At 45.9% G+C, this 19,884-nt stretch overlaps 1 protein-coding gene across 2 annotated transcripts in view; it reads left to right on the forward strand.

The window, feature by feature from the left end:
- The first annotated feature begins 810 nt into the window (after window positions 1-810).
- SELENOI (selenoprotein I) overlaps window positions 811-19,884 on the forward strand; it is a 43,230-nt gene continuing 24,156 nt past the window's right edge. Inside the window, exon 1 of one of the 2 annotated variants that reach the window (XM_060754791.2) lies at window positions 811-1,016. In XM_060754791.2, coding sequence (XP_060610774.2) covers window positions 960-1,016 — 57 coding nt within the window. In that variant the 5' untranslated portion in view covers window positions 811-959. The remainder of the gene's footprint in view (window positions 1,017-19,884) is intronic. The other variant, XM_067470683.1, reaches the window with a different exon arrangement.

Consider the following 19,884-nt stretch of genomic DNA (forward strand, 5'->3'; position numbering starts at 1 on the left):
CGTTCCTTTTTTCCTTCCCTCCTTCCCTCTTTCCTTCCCTCCTTCTTTCTTTATTCCCCTTCTTCCTTCTTTTTCCTTCCTTCCTTCCTCCTTTCCTTCCCTCCTTCCTTTTTTCCTTCTTCCCTTCCATCTTTCTTTCCTTTTTTCCTTCTTTCATTCCTTTTTCTTTCTTTCCATTCTTCCTTCTTTTTCCTTCCTTCCTTCTTTCCCTCCCTACTTTTTCTTTCTTTTCCTCCTCCTTTCTTTTTCCTTCTTTCCTTTCCTAATTCCTTCCTTCCTTCTTTCCTTCCCCCTTCCTTTTTTCCTTCCTTCAATCTTTCTTTCCTTCCATCTTTCCTCCTTTTTTTCCTTCTTTCCTCCTTTTTTCCTTTTCTTTCCCTTCTTCCTTCTTTTTCCTCCTTCCTTTTTTCCCTCCCTACTTTTTATTTCCTTCCTTCTTTCCTTCCATCTTTAATTTCTTCCATCTTTCCTTCTTTTTTCCTTCTTTTATTCCTTCCTTTTTCCTTCCTTCCTTCCTTCCTTCTTTCCCTCCCTACTTTTTTATTTCCTTCCTTCCTTCTTTCCTTCCCTTCTTCTTTCTTTTTTTTTCTTTTTTCTTTATTTCTTTCCTTCCATCTTTAATTCCTTCCCTCCTTCCCTCCCTTCTTCCTTTCTAGGATAAATACGCTGACGTCACGGGGGTGGGCGTGGCCTCCCTTCCCCTGCCTGTCGTGCCTCTCCCAAGATGGCGCCGGCGGGCGGAGGCGGGAGAGAGAGAGAGAGAGAGAGCGTCAGCGTCAGAGCGTCGGCGGCGTCGCGGGTGACGTCACGTGTGGGCTGATCTGGGCCTGCGAGCGGGAGGCGGGCAGGGCGGAGTACGGGCGCCGCCGAGGGACACGCGGGAGCCGCGCGGGCGTTTTCCTTCTGCTTCTCCTTCTCCTGAGTCTTCCTTGAGAGGGAAGGAAGGGCAGGAGGGGGCCATGGCCGGCTACGAGTACGTGAGCGCTGACCAGCTGGCCGGCTTCGACAAGTACAAGGTGAGCAACACTGCAGGGGAGGCAACACTCCAGCACCCAGCATCCCCATTCACCAAGGGAGATGTGAACTACAACTCCCATCCTCCCCCCTTCCATCTGGCCTCACCCTTTCCCTTTGACCTTGCTCCTGCTGCCTGGGACTACACCTCCCATCACCCTCCCTCATTCCCATCTGGACTGCACCTCCCATGCTCCACAGCATGAGGACTACAACTCCCATCATCCTCACCCACCAGATCTGCCTCTCACTGTAGCTCCCATCCTCCCCACTTTGCCACAACTGCTGCCTAGGACGACACCTCCCATCATCCTCCTTCACTCACTCCCATCCCTTCTGGACTACACCTCCCATGCTCCACATCAAAGCCCTAGGCAAGGACTATAACTCCCATCCTCCTCCTTCACCCACTTCCATCCCTTCTGGACTACACTTCCCATGCTCCACATCAAAGCCCTAGGCAAGGACTATACCACCCATCATCCTTCACCCACTTCCATTCCTTCTGGACTACACTTCCCATGTTCCACATCAAAGCCCTAGGCAAGGACTACACCTCCCATCCTCCTCCACTCCCATCCCTTCTGGACTACACCTCCCATGCTCCACATCAAAGCGCTAGGCGAGGACTACACCTCTCATCATCCTCCTTCACTCACTCCCTAGGCGAGGACTATAATTCCCATCTTCCTCACCCACCTCATGTATATCTCAGTACAGCTCCTGTCCTCCCCACTTTACCTTACTGCTGTCTAGGACTACACCTCCCATCACCTTCCACGACTCCTTTCCCAACTACATCTCCCATTTTCCACATCAAAGACCTAGGTGAGGACTACACCTCACATCGTCCTCTCACTCACTTCCTTCTGGACAACGCTTCCCATGCTCCACATCAAAGCCCTACGAGAGGACTACACCTCCCATCCTCCTTCACTCACTCCCATCCCTTCTGGACTACACCTCCCATGCTCCACATCAAAGCCCTAGGCAAGGTCTACAACTCCCATCATCCTCACCCACTTCAAGTGTGTCTCACTGCAGCTTCCATCCTCCCCACTTTGCCTTAACTGCTGCCTAGGACTACACCTCCCATCATCCTCCACCACTCCCTTCCCGACTATACCTCCCATGCTCCACATTAAAGCCCTAGGTGAGGGCTACAGCTCCCAACATCCCCAAACATCTCATGTGTGTCTAACTGCAGCTCCCATCCTCCCCACTTTGCCTTACTGCTGCATAGGAGTACACCTCCCACCATTCTCCATCACTTCCTTCCTGACTACACCTCACATGTTCCACATCAAAGCTCTAGGCGTGGAGGACTGCATATCCCAGCATCCTCAGCTATCACTACAGTTCTCATCACCCCCAAACCATCGCCTTACTCCTCAGGACTACAGCTCCCACCGTCCTCCCTCACTTAACCGCACAGCATTACTTCCCTGTCATTGGACTACAACTCCCATGCTTCACAGCCAGCAGTGCTAGCTCTACAGCACTTTACTGAACAGCGGGTCTCAACAGGGATGATGGGTGTTGTTATTCACCCTTCTCTATCCACCATCTGGCATGGATGAGCCGCACCGCGATGCCGATCATCCCCCATCGCAGCAAGAACTCTGGTGAGCACAAGGCTGGCACTGGTGGCTGTGGACCATGGGAGATGTAGTCCAAGGGAATGGGGGAAAGGAAAGCAGTACAAGTCGGCTGAGGGAGGAGGAGGAAGAAGGATGGGTTTTGTAGTCCTTCACAAAAGCACATTTTCACTGTGGAATGAATGCATTTTGACAGCCCCATGGCTCAAGGCTATGAGGAATCATGGAAACTGTAGTCATTTGGTAAGGCACTTGATGAGGAGGCCTTACGAAACTATACCTTCCATAGTATTGGACCTTGGTGGTTCGAGCAGTGTGCAAACCGCATTGGTTCCACGGTGTGTAGATCCATACGCATGGACGCATATGTGGAAAGAAGGTCACAGGTTGGGATTTGTTTATTTCGTACCAAAATGTATTTATTTGTTTATTTACAGTATTTATATACTGCCTGGGGCAATGCCAGGTAGCTTGTTGAGTTTATCAACAGTTGTAGGTTTAAGACATTCTGTGGTTATTCTGCATGTTTCATTCAATGAGAGTTTATCAACAGGTGAAGGTTTAAGACATCCTGTGATTATTCTGCATGTTTCATTCAATGAGAGTTTATCAACAGGAGAAGGTTTAAAACATCCTGTGATTATTCTGCATGTTTCATTCAATGAGAGTTTATCAACAGGAGAAGGTTTAAAACATCCTGTGATTATTCTGCATGTTTCATTCAATGAGAGTTTATCAACAGGTGAAGGTTTAAGACATCCTGTGATTATTCTGCATGTTTCATTCAATGAGAGTTTATCAACAGGAGAAGGTTTAAAACATCCTGTGATTATTCTGCATGTTTCATTCAATGAGAGTTTATCAACAGGAGAAGGTTTAAAACATCCTGTGATTATTCTGCAAGTTTCATTCAATGAGAGTTTATCAACAGGAGAAGGTTTAAAACATCCTGTGATTATTCTGCAAGTTTCATTCAATGAGAGTTTATCAACAGGAGAAGGTTTAAAACATCCTGTGATTATTCTGCATGTTTCATTCAATGAGAGTTTATCAACAGGTGAAGGTTTAAGACATCCTGTGATTATTCTGCATGTTTCATTCAATGAGAGTTTATCAACAGGAGAAGGTTTAAAACATCCTGTGATTATTCTGCATGTTTCATTCAATGAGAGTTTATCAACAGGAGAAGGTTTAAAACATCCTGTGATTATTCTGCATGTTTCATTCAATGAGAGTTTATCAACAGGTGAAGGTTTAAGACATCCTGTGATTATTCTGCATGTTTCATTCAATGAGAGTTTATCAACAGGAGAAGGTTTAAAACATCCTGTGATTATTCTGCATGTTTCATTCAATGAGAGTTTATCAACAGGAGAAGGTTTAAAACATCCTGTGATTATTCTGCAAGTTTCATTCAATGAGAGTTTATCAACAGGAGAAGGTTTAAAACATCCTGTGATTATTCTGCAAGTTTCATTCAATGAGAGTTTATCAACAGGAGAAGGTTTAAAACATCCTGTGATTATTCTGCATGTTTCATTCAATGAGAGTTTATCAACAGGAGAAGGTTTAAAACATCCTGTGATTATTCTGCAAGTTTCATTCAATGAGAGTTTATCAAGAGGAGAAGGTTTAAAACATCCTGTGATTATTCTGCAAGTTTCATTCAATGAGAGTTTATCAACAGGAGAAGGTTTAAAACATCCTGTGATTATTCTGCAAGTTTCATTCAATGAGAGTTTATCAACAGGAGAAGGTTTAAAACATCCTGTGATTATTCTGCAAGTTTCATTCAATGAGAGTTTATCAACAGGAGAAGGTTTAAAACATCCTGTGATTATTCTGCATGTTTCATTCAATGAGAGTTTATCAACAGGAGAAGGTTTAAAACATCCTGTGATTATTCTGCAAGTTTCATTCAATGAGAGTTTATCAACAGGAGAAGGTTTAAAACATCCTGTGATTATTCTGCATGTTTCATTCAATGAGAGTTTATCAACAGGAGAAGGTTTAAAACATCCTGTGATTATTCTGCAAGTTTCATTCAATGAGAGTTTATCAACAGGAGAAGGTTTAAAACATCCTGTGATTATTCTGCAAGTTTCATTCAATGAGAGTTTATCAACAGGAGAAGGTTTAAAACATCCTGTGATTATTCTGCATGTTTCATTCAATGAGAGTTTATCAACAGGAGAAGGTTTAAAACATCCTGTGATTATTCTGCATGTTTCATTCAATGAGAGTTTATCAACAGGAGAAGGTTTAAAACATCCTGTGATTATTCTGCAAGTTTCATTCAATGAGAGTTTATCAACAGGAGAAGGTTTAAAACATCCTGTGATTATTCTGCAAGTTTCATTCAATGAGAGTTTATCAACAGGAGAAGGTTTAAAACATCCTGTGATTATTCTGCATGTTTCATTCAATGAGAGTTTATCAACAGGAGAAGGTTTAAAACATCCTGTGATTATTCTGCAAGTTTCATTCAATGAGAGTTTATCAACAGGAGAAGGTTTAAAACATCCTGTGATTATTCTGCATGTTTCATTCAATGAGAGTTTATCAACAGGAGAAGGTTTAAAACATCCTGTGATTATTCTGCAAGTTTCATTCAATGAGAGTTTATCAACAGGAGAAGGTTTAAAACATCCTGTGATTATTCTGCAAGTTTCATTCAATGAGAGTTTATCAACAGGAGAAGGTTTAAAACATCCTGTGATTATTCTGCATGTTTCATTCAATGAGAGTTTATCAACAGGAGAAGGTTTAAAACATCCTGTGATTATTCTGCAAGTTTCATTCAATGAGAGTTTATCAACAGGAGAAGGTTTAAAACATCCTGTGATTATTCTGCATGTTTCATTCAATGAGAGTTTATCAAGAGGTGAAAGTTTAAGACATCCTGTGATTATTCTGCAAGTTTCATTCAATGTTCACCTGGTTTGCATGGAGTGGTAGTTCTCATAAAGGTTTCCCTTGATTTGAGTCTACTGGGAGGGGGCTGGTAGCCGTGTAGTGGGTGGCTTACACAGTGTTCAACCTTATTTCTCTCGTAGTTAGCAGCAACTTCCCATCGCACATCGGGGGGGGGGGGCAATGCCATCTAGCTTGTAGAGTTTAACAACAGGTGTAGGTTTAAGACATCCTGTGATTATTCTGCATGTTTCATTCAATGCTATGTTCACCTGGTTTGCATGGAGTGGTCGTTCCCATAAAGCTTTCCCTTGATTTGAGTCTACTGGGAGGAGACTGGTAGCCATGCAGTGGGTGGCTTTCACAGTATTCGACCTTATTTCTCTCACATTTAGCAGCAACCTCCCATCGCACATCGGGGGGGGGGGGGCAGTGCCAGCTAACTTGTAGAGTTTATCAACAGGTGTAGGTTTAAGACATCCTGTGATTATTCTGCATGTTTCATTCAGTGCTATGTTCACCTGGTTTGCATGGAGTGGTCGTTCCCCCATAAAGGTTTCCCTTGATTTGAGTCTACTGGGAGGAGACTGGTAGCCATGCAGTGGGTGGCTTTCACAGTATTCGACCTTATTTCTCTCACATTTAGCAGCAACTTCGCATTGCACTTCGGGGGGGGGGGGGCGCAATGCCAACTAGCTTGTAGATTCTATCAACAGGTGTAGGTTTAAAACATCCTGTGATTATTCTGCATGTTTCATTCAATGAGAATTTATCAAGAGGTGTAGGTTTAAGACATCCTGTGATTATTCTGCATGTTTCATTCAATGCTGTGTTCCCCTGCTTTTCATGGGCAGACTTGTGCCAAACAGGGCAGGCATACTCAGCAGTTGAGTCAGACAAGGCCAGGGCTGATGTTCTTCCTAATTGTGGGCCTGCACCCCATGTGCTGCCAGTAAGTTTCCGCAGGATGTTATTGTGTGCAGCTACTTTGTGCCTGGTGTTCAAGCAGTGTTTCCTATATGCTAGTGTTCGATCTAAGGTGACACCGAGATATTTACTTATTTACTTATTTATTATTAATTTACTTTATTTGTATACCGCTCTTCTCAGCCCTTAGGCGACTCAGAGCGGTTTACAACAATTTAGGTATACACAATACTTATTTAGAATGGAAACAGTGTTCAAGCTCTTGACCTTCCCCGGTGACTTTCAATTTCCTGTTGGCTCTTTCCGTGTCCCCCAAGTTGGGATGAGGGTTTACCTAACCAAGCCACTGAGTCTGAAGGCAGTAGCAAAGGTTTTATTCACCTGGCTGGGTGGATGTCAGGACAGTGTAATTGCCAACAGAACGGACATTGCATACAATACAGTGCGGAGCAGGCCTGGGCAAACGTTGGCCCTCCAGGTGTTTTGGACTCCAACTCCCACAATTCCTAACAGCCTACCTCCTGGGTTCAGAAACTGAGGATTTTGCACTGAAGAGGTTTTGCCCCGACTTGCTGCCCCTTTCCTTGCAGCTCAAGGGAACAGCGGTCAGTTGTGCATGGCGGTCAGTCTTAAGGGTCCAGAGTCCATTTCTGTGCGTAATTCTAGTTCCCTCCTTGGGAAGGCATGTGGCTCCTCTCCAGCATTTAATCTGCCGCTATAAATCCCCCTTCGGGTTTTTTTTCCATAGGCAGAACTTGGAAAATTACTTTGGGCAAGGCATTCATTGTCATCATAATTCATAGTTAGTTGATGTTATCTGTGTATAAGTTAGATGTTGATTACATTGATTTGCATAAGGAGACAGAGGCACAGGAATGGGGTCGAGCCCCGCTTTGCAACGTTGGGTTTTGCAACCTAGTGGTCAGTCTGGCCTCTCCAAGGGAGGGATGCTTGCTGGTTGTTTACATCCCGAGATAAGGAGCCCACACAGCACCAATGGCTCCTTATCTGTGGCTTTGGATGCATTTCCTGCCGGGAAGACCCCTCCCCACCTCCGTTTGCTCTGCAAAGTTGGTTGCACCCAGATACATTCTCACATAGCATTCTCACATTCCTTGCAGCTTGGAGGAATGAGAAGAGCGGGCCTGGCTTTCTTTAGAAATCGTAGGATCTTAAGAGTTGAGAGTGTGTGGATCATATTAAATGGTAGCAAGTTCTTGGTGGGATGGGCATCCCAAGCCCCCTTCCCTCTCTCCTGAGGAATCTGTCCAAGGACCAAAGAGCAACAGTCAGAACTGACCACGGAACAGGAGACGGGTTCCAGATTGGGAAAGGCGTCCGGCAAGGCTGCATCCTCTCACCCAACCTTTTTAACCTGTATGCAGAACACATCATGCGAGGATGTGCGGGGCTTGAGGAATGCAAAGCTGGGGTGGAAATGGCTGGAAGAAACATTAACAACCTCAGATATGCAGATGACACCACTCTGATGGCCGAAAGCGAGGAGGAGCTGAGGAGCCTTCTAATCAAGGTGAAAGAAGAAAGCGCAAAAGCCGGGTTGCAGCTAAACGTCAAAAAAACCAAGATTATGGCAACAAGAATGATTGACAACTGGAAAATACAGGGAGAAATCGTGGAGGCCGTGACAGGGTTTGTATTTCTGGGCGCAAAGATGAGTGCAGATGCAGACTGTGGCCAGGAAATCAGAAGACGCTTCCTTCTTGGGAGGAGAGCAATGTCCAGTCTCGATAAAATAGTCAAGAGTAGAGACATCAGACTGGCAACCAAGATCCATTGCCTAGTCCAAGCCATGGTCTTCCCTGTAGTCACCTACGGATGTGAGAGCTGGAGCGAAGGAAGATCGATGCTTTTGAGCTGTGGTGTTGGAGGAAAGTGCTGAGAGTGCCTTGGACTGCGAGAAGATCCAACCAGTCCATCCTCCAGGAAAGAAAGCCCGGCTGCTCACTGGAGGGAAGGAGACTAGAGACAGAGTGGAAGTCCTTTGGCCACATCATGAGGAGACAGGAAAGCCTAGAGAAGGGAATGATGCTGGGGAAAGTGGAAGGAAAAAGAAAGAGGGGCCGACCAAGGGCAAGGTGGATGGATGGCATCCTTGAAGTGACTGGACTGACCTTGAAGGAGCTGGGGGTGGTGACGGCCGACAAGGAGCTCTGGCGTGGGCTGGTCCGGGAGGTCACGAAGAGTTGGAGACGACTGAACGAATGAACAACAACAAAGAGTTGGGAGAGGTTCCCAAAGGCCATTCGTCCAGACCCTTTCTTCTGCCACACAGGAATCATAGAATCATAAAGTTGGCCATCCAGTCCAACCCCATTCTGCCAAGAAGCAGGAATATTGCATTCAAGTAATCCCTGACAGATGGCCATCCAGCCTCTGTTTAAAAGCTTCCAGAGAAGATACCATCAAAGTCTTCTCAACAGATGGACATCTGACTTTTGCTTAACCCCCCCTCTCCCAAAAAGGAGACTCCAATGGATTCCCAGGCAGAAGCATATTCTCTCTCAAACAGCTCTGTCCACCAACAAGTTCTTCCTAATGTTTAGGAGCAATCCCTTTTTCCTGCAATTTGGTTCCGTGGCTCTGTTGCATCCCAGTCTCCTGACCATAGCGGAGTGCAGGATATATTTCCAACCGGAATCTGAACAATATGGGAACCCTGAGACTTAAAACAGAGGCTGGATGTCAAAGGCGGTTGTGTCTTCCTTAGAACTCCAATATGCTGATGATAACATAGTCTGTGCTCATTCAGAGGAAGACCTACAAGCCACTCTGAACACCTTTCAAAAGAGATGTTGACCAGGTGGAATGTGCCCAGAGGAGGGCGACTAAAAGGATCAAGGGTCTGGAGAACAAGCCCTATGAGGAGCGGCTTAATCGTAGAATCAAAGAGTTGGAAGAGACCTCCTGGGCCATCCAGTCCAACCCCATTCTGCCAAGAAGCAGGAATATTGCATTCAAATCACCCCTGACAGATGGCTTAAGGAGCTGGGCATGTTTAGCATGAAGAAGAGAAGGATGAGAGGAGATATGATAGCCATGTATAATAAATATGTGAGAGGAAGCCACAGGGAGGAGGAGAGAGCAAGCTTGTTTTCTGCTTCCTTGGAGACTAGGATGGAACAATGGAACAATGGCTTCAAACTACAAGAAAGGAGATTCCATCTGAACATGAGGAAGAACTTCCTGACTGTGAGAGCCGTTCAGCAGTGGAACTCTCTGCCCCGGAGTGTGGTGGAGGCTCCTTCTTTGGAAGCTTTTAAGCAGAGGCTGGATGGCCATCTGTCAGGGGTGATTTGAATGCAATTTTCCTGCTTCTTGGCAGAATGGGGTTGGACTGGATGGCCCAGGAGGTCTCTTCCAACTCTTGGATTCTAGGATTCTTTGCAGAAGCGTACGAAAAGCTTGGCCTCTCAAATGCTCCTCTACCTGCAGAAAGCACCAGTCAATTCTCTGCAATGCCAGAAATACAGCTTAATGGTGTAACATTAGAAAACGTTGACTATTTCCGCTCCCTTGGCAGCCACCTCCACAAAATTCAACATTGACACTGCAATAGAAGTGCTGTCTGAGCTCTGCAAGTCCAGCATTTTTCTGAATGAAGCAGACAGTGTTTGAGGACGTGTTTTATCCTGTATAATTTCTGCAATGTAAATCGCCTGGAGCATCTCGGATGGAGGGCGATTAATAAGTAATTAAAGATGATGATGATGATGATGATGATGATGATGATGATGATGATGATGATTGGGATCTTTGTAGGGAGACCAAGGCTTCTGCCAACCTAGCAGTTCGAAAACATGCAAATGTGAGTGGATCAATAGGTACGGCTCCGGTGGGAAGGTAACAGTGCTCCATGCAGTCATGCTGGCCACGGGACCTTGGAGGTGTCTATGGACAACGCTGGCTCTTCATCGTAGAAATGGAGATGAGCACCAGAGTCCCAGAGTCGGAGACGACTGGACTTAATGTCAGGGGACAACCTTTTACCTTTACCTAGGGAGACCAAGATGATTGTTTACAAAGCTATTGTCATAGAATCCTAGAGATGGAAGGGAACCTATGGGCCATCCAGTCCAACCCCATTCTGGCAAGAAGTAGGAAAATTGCATTCAAATCACCCCTGACAGATGGCCATTCAGCATCTGCTTAAAAGTTTCCAAAGAAGGAGCCTCCACCACACTCCGGGGCAGAGAGTTCCACTGCTGAACGGCTCTCACAGTCAGGAAATTCTTCCTCATGTTCAGGTGGAATCTCCTCTCTTGTAGTTTGAAGCCATTGTTCCATTATGTCCTAGTCTCCTCTCCTCTCAGCCTTCTCTTCTTCAGGCTAAACATGCCCAGCTCTTTAAGCCGCTCCTCATAGGGCTTGTTCTCCCAGTTCTTACTGTTACTACTTGGTCCTTATACAGATATAACGTTATACAGACTCAGAGCAGCTTCCAGTAAAAGCAAAACTCTGCAATTATAGCTCAAAAACATACAAACATCAAAATAGAATTAAACGCTGACGGCATTGAGAATGAACAGTTAAGATCCTTAAATCTGATTAAAAACCTTGCCAAAGTTGCCAAGTACATGTTCTCTAATCCCAGAACATTTGGTGGTTGGGAGCAGCCAAATGTTCTCGGCATCAGGTGGCCATGTTCTGGTGGAGTCTCCTAGTTTCTATGGAGGCTGGATGGCCATCTGCTGCATATGCTTTAGTTGTGCCTTCCTGCAAAATGGCCGAAGAAGGGGGTTGGACTAGATGGCATCTGGGAGACCCTTCTGGCTCTAGAATTTTACGATTGGCATCAATCCATAGTACGGTTCTATCCACAGTAGGCTTCTACTTCCTACGGCTACGTCCTTTGTTTATTGCATTTTGACAATAGGTCTCATGCATTTTAATATGTGTCTCATTAACTATAGGCTGTTGTGCAATGCTTTTTAACTACATTTTAGCAGGTGGTTTTATATATGCATTTAATTAACTATGCTGTGCTCTGCCTTGAGCCAAAAGGAGAGGCGGGTAGATAACAATTATGGTTATTATTTTACTTTTTATTTCTCGTGTCAGGGCAGCCAGTCAATTACATTACATTTCTAACAGAACAAAGCAAACAAACAGAGAAAATACACAACTTGTGAGTTTGGTAGTGGAATAAATGTCCATTGAGCAGTGTCTGTCCCCTTGGAGTGCCTCTGGTGTTGCTGCAAGAAGGTCCTCCATCGTGCATGTGGCAGGGCTCAGGTTGCATTACAGCAGGTGGTCAGTGGTTTGCTCTTCCCCACACTCGCATGTCGAGGATTCCACTTTGTAGCCCCATTTCTGAAGGTTGGCTCTGCATCTCGTGGTGCCAGAGCGCAGTCTGTTCAGCACCTTCCAAGTCGCCCAGTCTTGTGTGTGCCCAGGAGGGAGTCTCTCATTTGGTATCAGCCATTGGTTGAGGTGCTGGGTTTGAGCCTGCCACTTTTGGACTCTCGCTTGCTGAGGTGTTCCAGCGAGTGTCTCTGTAGATCTTAGAAAACTATGTCTGGATTTAAGTCGTTGACATGCTGGCTGATACCCAAACAGGGGATGAGCTGGAGATGTCTCTGCCTTGGTCCTTTCACTATTGGCTGCTACTTCCCGGCGGATGTCAGGTGGTGCAATACCGGCTAAGCAGTGTAATTTCTCCAGTGGTGTCGGGCGCAGACACCCCATGATGATGCGGCATGTCTCATTAAGAGCCACATCCCCTGTTTTAGTGTGGTGAGATGTGTTCCACACTGGGCATGCATACTCAGCAGCAGAGTAGCACAACGCAAGGGCAGATGTCTTCACTGTGTCTGGTTGTGATCCCCAGGTTGTGCCAGTCAGCTTTCGTATGATATTGTTTCTAGCACCCACTTTTGGCTTGATGTTCAGGCAGTGCTTCTTGTAGGTCAGAGCACGGTCCAGAGTGACTCCCAGGGATTTGGGTGCGCTGCAATGCTCCAGTGGGATTCCTTCCCAGGTAATCCTCAGAGCTCGGCATGCTTGTCTGTTCTTGAGATGAAAGGCACATGTCTGTGTTTTAGATGGGTTGGGGATCAGTTGGTTTCCCCTGTAATAGGCAGTAAGGGCACCTAGAGCTTCAGAAAGCTTCTGTTCTACCATCCCAAAGCTCCCTGCTTGAGTGGTGATGGCATGATCATCAGCATAGATGAAGCTCTCTGTCCCTTCTGGCAGTGGCTGGTCATTTGTGTAGATGTCGAACATGGATGGAGCAAGCACGCTCCCCTGAGGCAGGCCGTTCTTCTGTTTCCGCCATCTGCTTCTCTGGCCCTGGACCTCAACAAAAAAGCTCCTGTTTTGTAGCAGGTTTCCTATGAGGCGGGTGAGGTGGTTGTCCTTTGTGATATTACACATTTTTCTCAGGAGGAGGCAGCGATGGTTCACAGTCTCATAAGCCGCTGACAGGTCTATGAAGACAGCTCCTGTGATCTGCTGCCTTTCAAAGCCATCTTCTATGTGCTGAGTCAGGTTCAGCACTTGCGATGTGCAGCTTTTGCCTTTTCTGAAGCCAACTTGCTGTGGAATCAGGCAGGGGTCTATATTTTCCATAATTCTATTATTTTTTTTGACACAAAACCACAGCACGTCACAGCAAAGGAGATCTATATGCTGGATTTCGTATCACAAAATCACAAGTCGAACATTATTATTATTATTATTATTATTATTATTATTATTTGAAACACATCAAGATGAGTCCACAGCAGACACTCTGCTGGCTGTTGAATTGGATCACACGTCGGACCCTTCCCAAGTGTCTAGGGCTGTGTGATGTATCGCCGAATAATGCGTGCAGATCCCAGTAAGGTGGCCTTTTGCAGCTGGCAGGTGGGGATTTGGTCAGCGCCGATTGTGTTTAAGTGCAGGCCAAGGTCTTGAGGCACTGTACCCAGTGTGCCGATCACCACTGGGACCCCCTTGACTGGCTTGTGCCAGAGTCTTTGCAGTTCAATCTTTAAATCAGTGTTTCTCAACCTGGGGGTCGGGACCCCTGAGGGGGTCGCGAAGGGGTGTCAGAGGGGTCGCCAAAGACCATCAGAAAACACAGTATTTTCTGATGGTCATGGGGATTCCATGTGGGAAGTTTGAGCCAATTCTATCGTTGGAGTTCGGAATGTTCTTTGATTGTAATGAACTATAAATCCTAGCAATTACAACTCCCAAAAGTCAAGGTCTATTTTCCCCAGGCTCCACCAGTGTTCACATTTGCACATTTTGAGTATTTGTGCCAAGTTTGGTTCTGATCCAGCATTGCGTGAGTCCACAGTGCTCTCTGGATATAGGTGAACTACAACTCCAAAGTGTTTTCTGTTAGTTGGGGGAGTCCTGTGTGCCAAGTTTGGTTCAGGTCCATCGTTGGTGGAGTTCAGAATGCTCTTAACCACAACCTTTGAACTTAACCACAACACAACTACTTCCTATATCGGCTTGAACTCAAGGTCAATACCCACCAAACCTTTCCAGTGTTTTCCATTGGTCATGGGAGTTCTGTGTGGCAAATTAGGTTCGAATCCATCGCTGGTGGAGTTCAGAATGCTCTTTGATTGTAGGTGAACTATAAATCCCAGCAACTACAACTCCCAAATTACATAATCAATCCTCCCCCAACCCCACTAGCATTTACATGTAGGTGCATTGGGTAGTTGTGCCCAGTTTGGTCCAGTGAATGAAAATGCATTCTGCATATCGGGTATTTACATTATGATGTATAACAGTAGTAAAATGACCGTTATGAAGTAGCAACAAAAACAGTGTTATGGTTGGGGGGTCACCACAACATGGGGGACTGTATTAAGGGGTCACGCCATTAGGAAGGTTGAGAACCACTGCTTTAAATCCTCATAGCGTGTCAGCTTTTCCAGTTCCTTCTCTGCAATCATGCTGTCGCCTGGGATTGCGACATCGACAATCCATACTTTGTTTTTTAACACTATCGTGAGGTCAGGAGTGTTGTGCTCCAAAACTCTGTCTGTCTGAATTCGGAAGTCCCGGAGGAGTTTGATGTGTTCATTTTCCGGCTTGTGATCCCACCAGTTCTTTGTCGCAGGCAGATGGTGTTTGTGGCATGAGTCCCAATGAATCATCTGAGCAAGGGTGTTGTGCCTCTGCTTGGAGTCTGTCCGTGATCTTCTTGCAGCAGCTCAGGATGGGATCGATGGTTTCATCTGCTTCTTTGCAGAGTCTGCACTTGGGATCTGTTGTTGACTTTTCAGTTCTGGCTCTGATAGCATTGGTTCGAATGGCTTGTTCTTGGTCTGCCAGAATCAGGCCCTCCTTTGTTTCCTTTTTCAGAGTCCCATTTGTGAGCCACAGCCATGTTTTTTCCTTCTCAATTTGGCTCTCAATTTTTCCCAGGAGCTGTCCATGGAGAGAGAGTCTTCTTCAGCCAGTTTTCTCTTCTGCTTTGGATTGTGTTTTTATGGTATTCCCTCTTCAAGGTAGAGAAAGAAGGACAGAAAAAAGGAAAGGAAGGAAAGAAGGAAAGAGAGAAGGAAGGAAGCGAAAAGCAAAGGAAGGAAAGAGGTAGAGAAGGAAGGAGAGAAGGGCAGAAAAAAAGGAAAGGGAGCGAAGGAAGGAGGGAAGAAGCATAAAAAGAGGGAGGGAAGGAAAGAAGGAAAGAGAGAAGGAAGGAAGCGAAAAGCAAAGGAAGGAAAGACGTAGAGAAGGAAGGAGAGAAGGGCAGAAAAAAAGGAAAGGAAAGAAAGGGAGCGAAGGAAGGAGGGAAGAAGCATAAAAAGAGGGAGGGAAGGAAAGAAGGAAAGAGAGAAGGAAGGAAGCGAAAACAAAGGAAGGAAAGAGGTAGAGAAGGAAGGAGAGAAGGGCAGAAAAAAAGGAAAGGAAAGAAAGGGAGTGAAGGAAGGAGGGAGGAAGCATAAAAAGAGGGAGGGAAGGAAAGAAGGAAAGAGAGAAGGAAGGAAGCGAAAAGCAAAGGAAGGAAAGAGGTAGAGAAGGAAGGAGAGAAAGGCAGAAAAAAAGGAAAGGAAAGAAAGGGAGCGAAGGAAGGAGGGAAGAAGCATAGAAAGAGGGAGGGAAGGAAAGAAGGAAAGAGAGAAGGAAGCGAAAAGCAAAGGAAGGAAAGAGGTAGAGAAGGAAGGAGAGAAGGGCAGAAAAAAAGGAAAGGAAAGAAAGGGAGCGAAGGAAGGAGGGAAGAAGCATAAAAAGAGGGAGGGAAGGAAAGAAGGAAAGAGAGAAGGAAGGAAGCAAAAAGCAAAGGAAGGAAAGAGGTAGAGAAGGAAGGAGAGAAGGGCAGAAAAAAGGAAAGGAAAGAAAGGGAGTGAAGGAAGGAGGGAAGAAGCATAAAAAGAGGGAGGGAAGGAAAGAAGGAAAGAGAGAAGGAAGGAAGCGAAAAGCAAAGGAAGGAAAGAGGTAGAGAAGGAAGGAGAGAAGGGCAGAAAAAAAGGAAAGGAAAGAAAGGGAGCGAAGGAAGGAGGGAAGAAGCATAAAAAGAGGGAGGGAAGGAAAGAAGGAAAGAGAGAAGGAAGGAAGCGGAAAGCAAAGGAAGGAAAGAGGTAGAGAAGGAAGGAGAGAAGGGCAGAAGGAAAGGAAAGAAAGGGAGCGAAGGAAGGAGGGAAGAAGCATAAAAAGAGGGAGGGAAGGAAAGAAGGAAAGAGAGAAGGAAGGAAGCGAAAAGCAAAGGAAGGAAAGACGTAGAGAAGGAAGGAGAGAAGGGCAAAAAAAAAGGAAAGGAAAGGAAAGAAAGGGAGCGAAGGAAAGAGGGAAGAAGCATAAAAAGAGGGAGGGAAGGAAAGAAGGGAAGAGAGAAGGAAGTATGGAAGCAAAGAACTAAGGAAGGAAGGAAAGGTAGAGAAGGAAGAAAGGAGAGCAAGAGGAAGGAAAATAAAAAGGGGAAGGAAAGAAAGAGGTAGAGAAGGAAAGAAGGAAAGAAATAAGGAAAGGAAGGAAAGAGGGAGAGAAGGAAGGAAAGAAGGAAAGAGAGAAGGAAGGAAGCGAAAAGCAAAGGAAGGAAAGAGGTAGAGAAGGAAGGAGAAAAGGGCAAAAAAAAGGAAAGGAAAGAAAGGGAACGAAGGAAGGAGGGAAGAAGCATAAAAAGAGGGAGGGAAGGAAAGAAGGAAAGAGAGAAGGAAGGAAGCGAAAAGCAAAGGAAGGAAAGAGGTAGAGAAGGAAGGAGAAAAGGGCAAAAAAAAAGGAAAGAAAAGAAAGGGAACGAAGGAAGGAGGGAAGAAGCATAAAAAGAGGGAGGGAAGGAAAGAAGGAAAGAGAGAAGGAAGGAAGCGAAAAGCAAAGGAAGGAAAGAGGTAGAGAAGGAAGGAGAAAAGGGCAAAAAAAGGAAAGGAAAGAAAGGGAGCGAAGGAAGGAGGGAAGAAGCATAAAAAGAGGGAGGGAAGGAAAGAAGGAAAGAGAGAAGGAAGGAAGCGGAAAGCAAAGGAAGGAAAGAGGTAGAGAAGGAAGGAGAGAAGGGCAGAAGCAAAGGAAAGAAAGGGAGCGAAGGAAGGAGGGAAGAAGCATAAAAAGAGGGAGGGAAGGAAAGAAGGAAAGAGAGAAGGAAGGAAGCGAAAAGCAAAGGAAGGAAAGACGTAGAGAAGGAAGGAGAGAAGGGCAAAAAAAAGGAAAGGAAAGGAAAGAAAGGGAGCGAAGGAAAGAGGGAAGAAGCATAAAAAGAGGGAGGGAAGGAAAGAAGGGAAGAGAGAAGGAAGTATGGAAGCAAAGAACTAAGGAAGGAAGGAAAGGTAGAGAAGGAAGAAAGGAGAGCAAGAGGAAGGAAAATAAAAAGGGGAAGGAAAGAAAGAGGTAGAGAAGGAAAGAAGGAAAGAAATAAGGAAAGGAAGGAAAGAGGGAGAGAAGGAAGGAAAGAAGGAAAGAGAGAAGGAAGGAAGCGAAAAGCAAAGGAAGGAAAGAGGTAGAGAAGGAAGGAGAAAAGGGCAAAAAAAGGAAAGAAAAGAAAGGGAACGAAGGAAGGAGGGAAGAAGCATAAAAAGAGGGAGGGAAGGAAAGAAGGAAAGAGAGAAGGAAGGAAGCGAAAAGCAAAGGAAGGAAAGAGGTAGAGAAGGAAGGAGAAAAGGGCAAAAAAAGGAAAGGAAAGAAAGGGAACGAAGGAAGGAGGGAAGAAGCATAAAAAGAGGGAGGGAAAGAAGGGAAGAGAGAAGGAAGGAAGCGAAAAGCAAAGGAAGGAAAGAGGTAGAGAAGGAAGGAGAGAAGGGCAGAAAAAAAGGAAAGGAAAGAAAGGGAGCGAAGGAAGGAGGGAAGAAGCATAAAAAGAGGGAGGGAAGGAAAGAAGGAAAGAGAGAAGGAAGGAAGCGAAAAGCAAAGGAAGGAAAGAGGTAGAGAAGGAAGGAGAAAAGGGCAAAAAAAGGAAAGGAAAGAAAGGGAGCGAAGGAAGGAGGGAGGAAGCATAAAAAGAGGGAGGGAAGGAAAGAAGGAAAGAGAGAAGGAAGGAAGCGAAAAGCAAAGGAAGGAAAGAGGTAGAGAAGGAAGGAGAGAAGGGCAGAAAAAAAGGAAAGGAAAGAAAGGGAGTGAAGGAAGGAGGGAAGAAGCATAAAAAGAGGGAGGGAAGGAAAGAAGGGAAGAGAGAGGGAAGGATGGAAGCAAAGAACTAAGGAAGGAAGGAAAGGTAGAGAAGGAAGAAAGGAGAGAAAGAGGAAGGAAAATAAAAGGGGAAGGAAAGAAAGAGGTAGAGAAGGAAGGAAGGAAAGAAATAAGGAAAGGAAGGAAAGAGGGAGCAAAGGAAGGAGGGAAAGAAGGAAAGCAGGAGGGAAGATTGGCCACAGCAAAGTGTGGTGGGTACAGCTTGTGTGTGTGTGTGTGTGTGTATACACACACACACACACATATATATATACAGTGTCCCTACTGCACGGATTATCACTTTTCGCAGGTGAGCCTGGAACATAACACCTGCGATAAGTGAGGGAACACTATAATTATAAGGTCTCTTATAAGTCCCTTTCAGGGCCAAGCTCAATGGATTCGAACCCTGGTCTCTATAGGCATAGCCCAAAGCACTTCTTGCAATATTTCCGGGTGCAAGAAGGGAAGCTGAGCTGGTTGGATGCAGCTGCAAAACTGACCATTGCAAACCAGGCTGTGGCCCTTGCAATGTGGTTCGAAGTGAGGTCAGCAGAACTGGCCACGTTCTCAAATCCTCTCAGTCGGGTGGGAATGGCCACAGGTGGTGGCTTGGGCCGGAGTCTGCTTTTGGAATCTCCACTTGTTTCTTCTCCCTGATTCCACAGTCTGACCACAACCGAGTTTTGGCTGGACTTTACGATGTAGAATGGACTGCGTGGGCATCCGGACAACGTGGCCGGTCCAGCGGAGTTGATGGCGGAGGACCATCGCTTCAATGCTGGTGGTCTTTGCTTCTTCCAGCACGCTGACATTTGTCCACTTGTTTTCCCAAGAGATTTGCAGGATTTTCCGGAGGCAGCGGGGATGGAATCGTTCCAGGAGTTGCATGTGACGTCTGTAGACAGTCCACGTTTCACAGGCGTATAGCAGGAGTGGGAGGACAATGGCTTTATAAGCAAGCGCCTTGGTCTCCCTACGGATGTCCCAGTCCTCAAACACTTCATTCGGAAAAATGCTGCACTCGCAGAGCTCAGGCGGTGTTGTATTTCAGTGTCAATGTTGACATCTGTAGACAGTCCATGTCTCGCAGGCGTATAGCAGGGTTGAGAGGACAATAGCTTTATAAACAAGCCCCTTGGTATCCCTACGGATGTCCCGGTCCTCAAAAACTCTCTGCTTCATTCGGAAAAATGCTACACTCGCAGAGCTCAGGTGGTGTTGTATTTCAGTGTCAATGTTGACTTTGGTGGCGAGGTGGCTGCCAAGGGAGCGGAAATGGTCAACATATTCTAATGTTACACCATGAAGTTGTACCTCTGGCATTGGAGAGGGATTGGCTGGTGACTGCTGGAACAGCGCTTTGGTTTTGTGACATAGCGGAGCGCTGATGGAATAGTTTCAGGAGTTGAGTGTGACGCCTGTAGACAGTCCACATTTCGCAGGCATATAGCAGGGTTGGGAGTACAATGGCTTTATAGACAAGCACCTTGGTCTCCCTATGGATGTCCCAGTCCGCAAACACTCCCAGCTTCATTTGGAAGAATGCTGCACTCGCAGAGCTCAGGCGGTGTAGTATTTCAGTGTCAATGTTGACATCTGTAGACAGTCCATGTCTCGCAGGCATATAGCAGGGTTGGGAGGACAATAGCTTTATAAACAAGCCCCTTGGTCTCCCTACGGATGTCCCGGTCCTCAAACATACTCTCTACATTCGGGAAATTGCTGCACTCGCAGAGCTCAGGCGGTGTTGTATTTCAGTGTCAATGTTGACTTTGGTGGAGAGGTGGCTGCCAAGGGAGTGGAAATGGACGACATTTTCTAATGTTACCCCATTAAGCTGTGTTTCTGGCATTAGAGAGGGACGCTC

This window comes from Anolis sagrei, chromosome 1 (assembly GCF_037176765.1).
Source record: "Anolis sagrei isolate rAnoSag1 chromosome 1, rAnoSag1.mat, whole genome shotgun sequence".
Classification (NCBI taxonomy): domain Eukaryota; kingdom Metazoa; phylum Chordata; class Lepidosauria; order Squamata; family Dactyloidae; genus Anolis; species Anolis sagrei.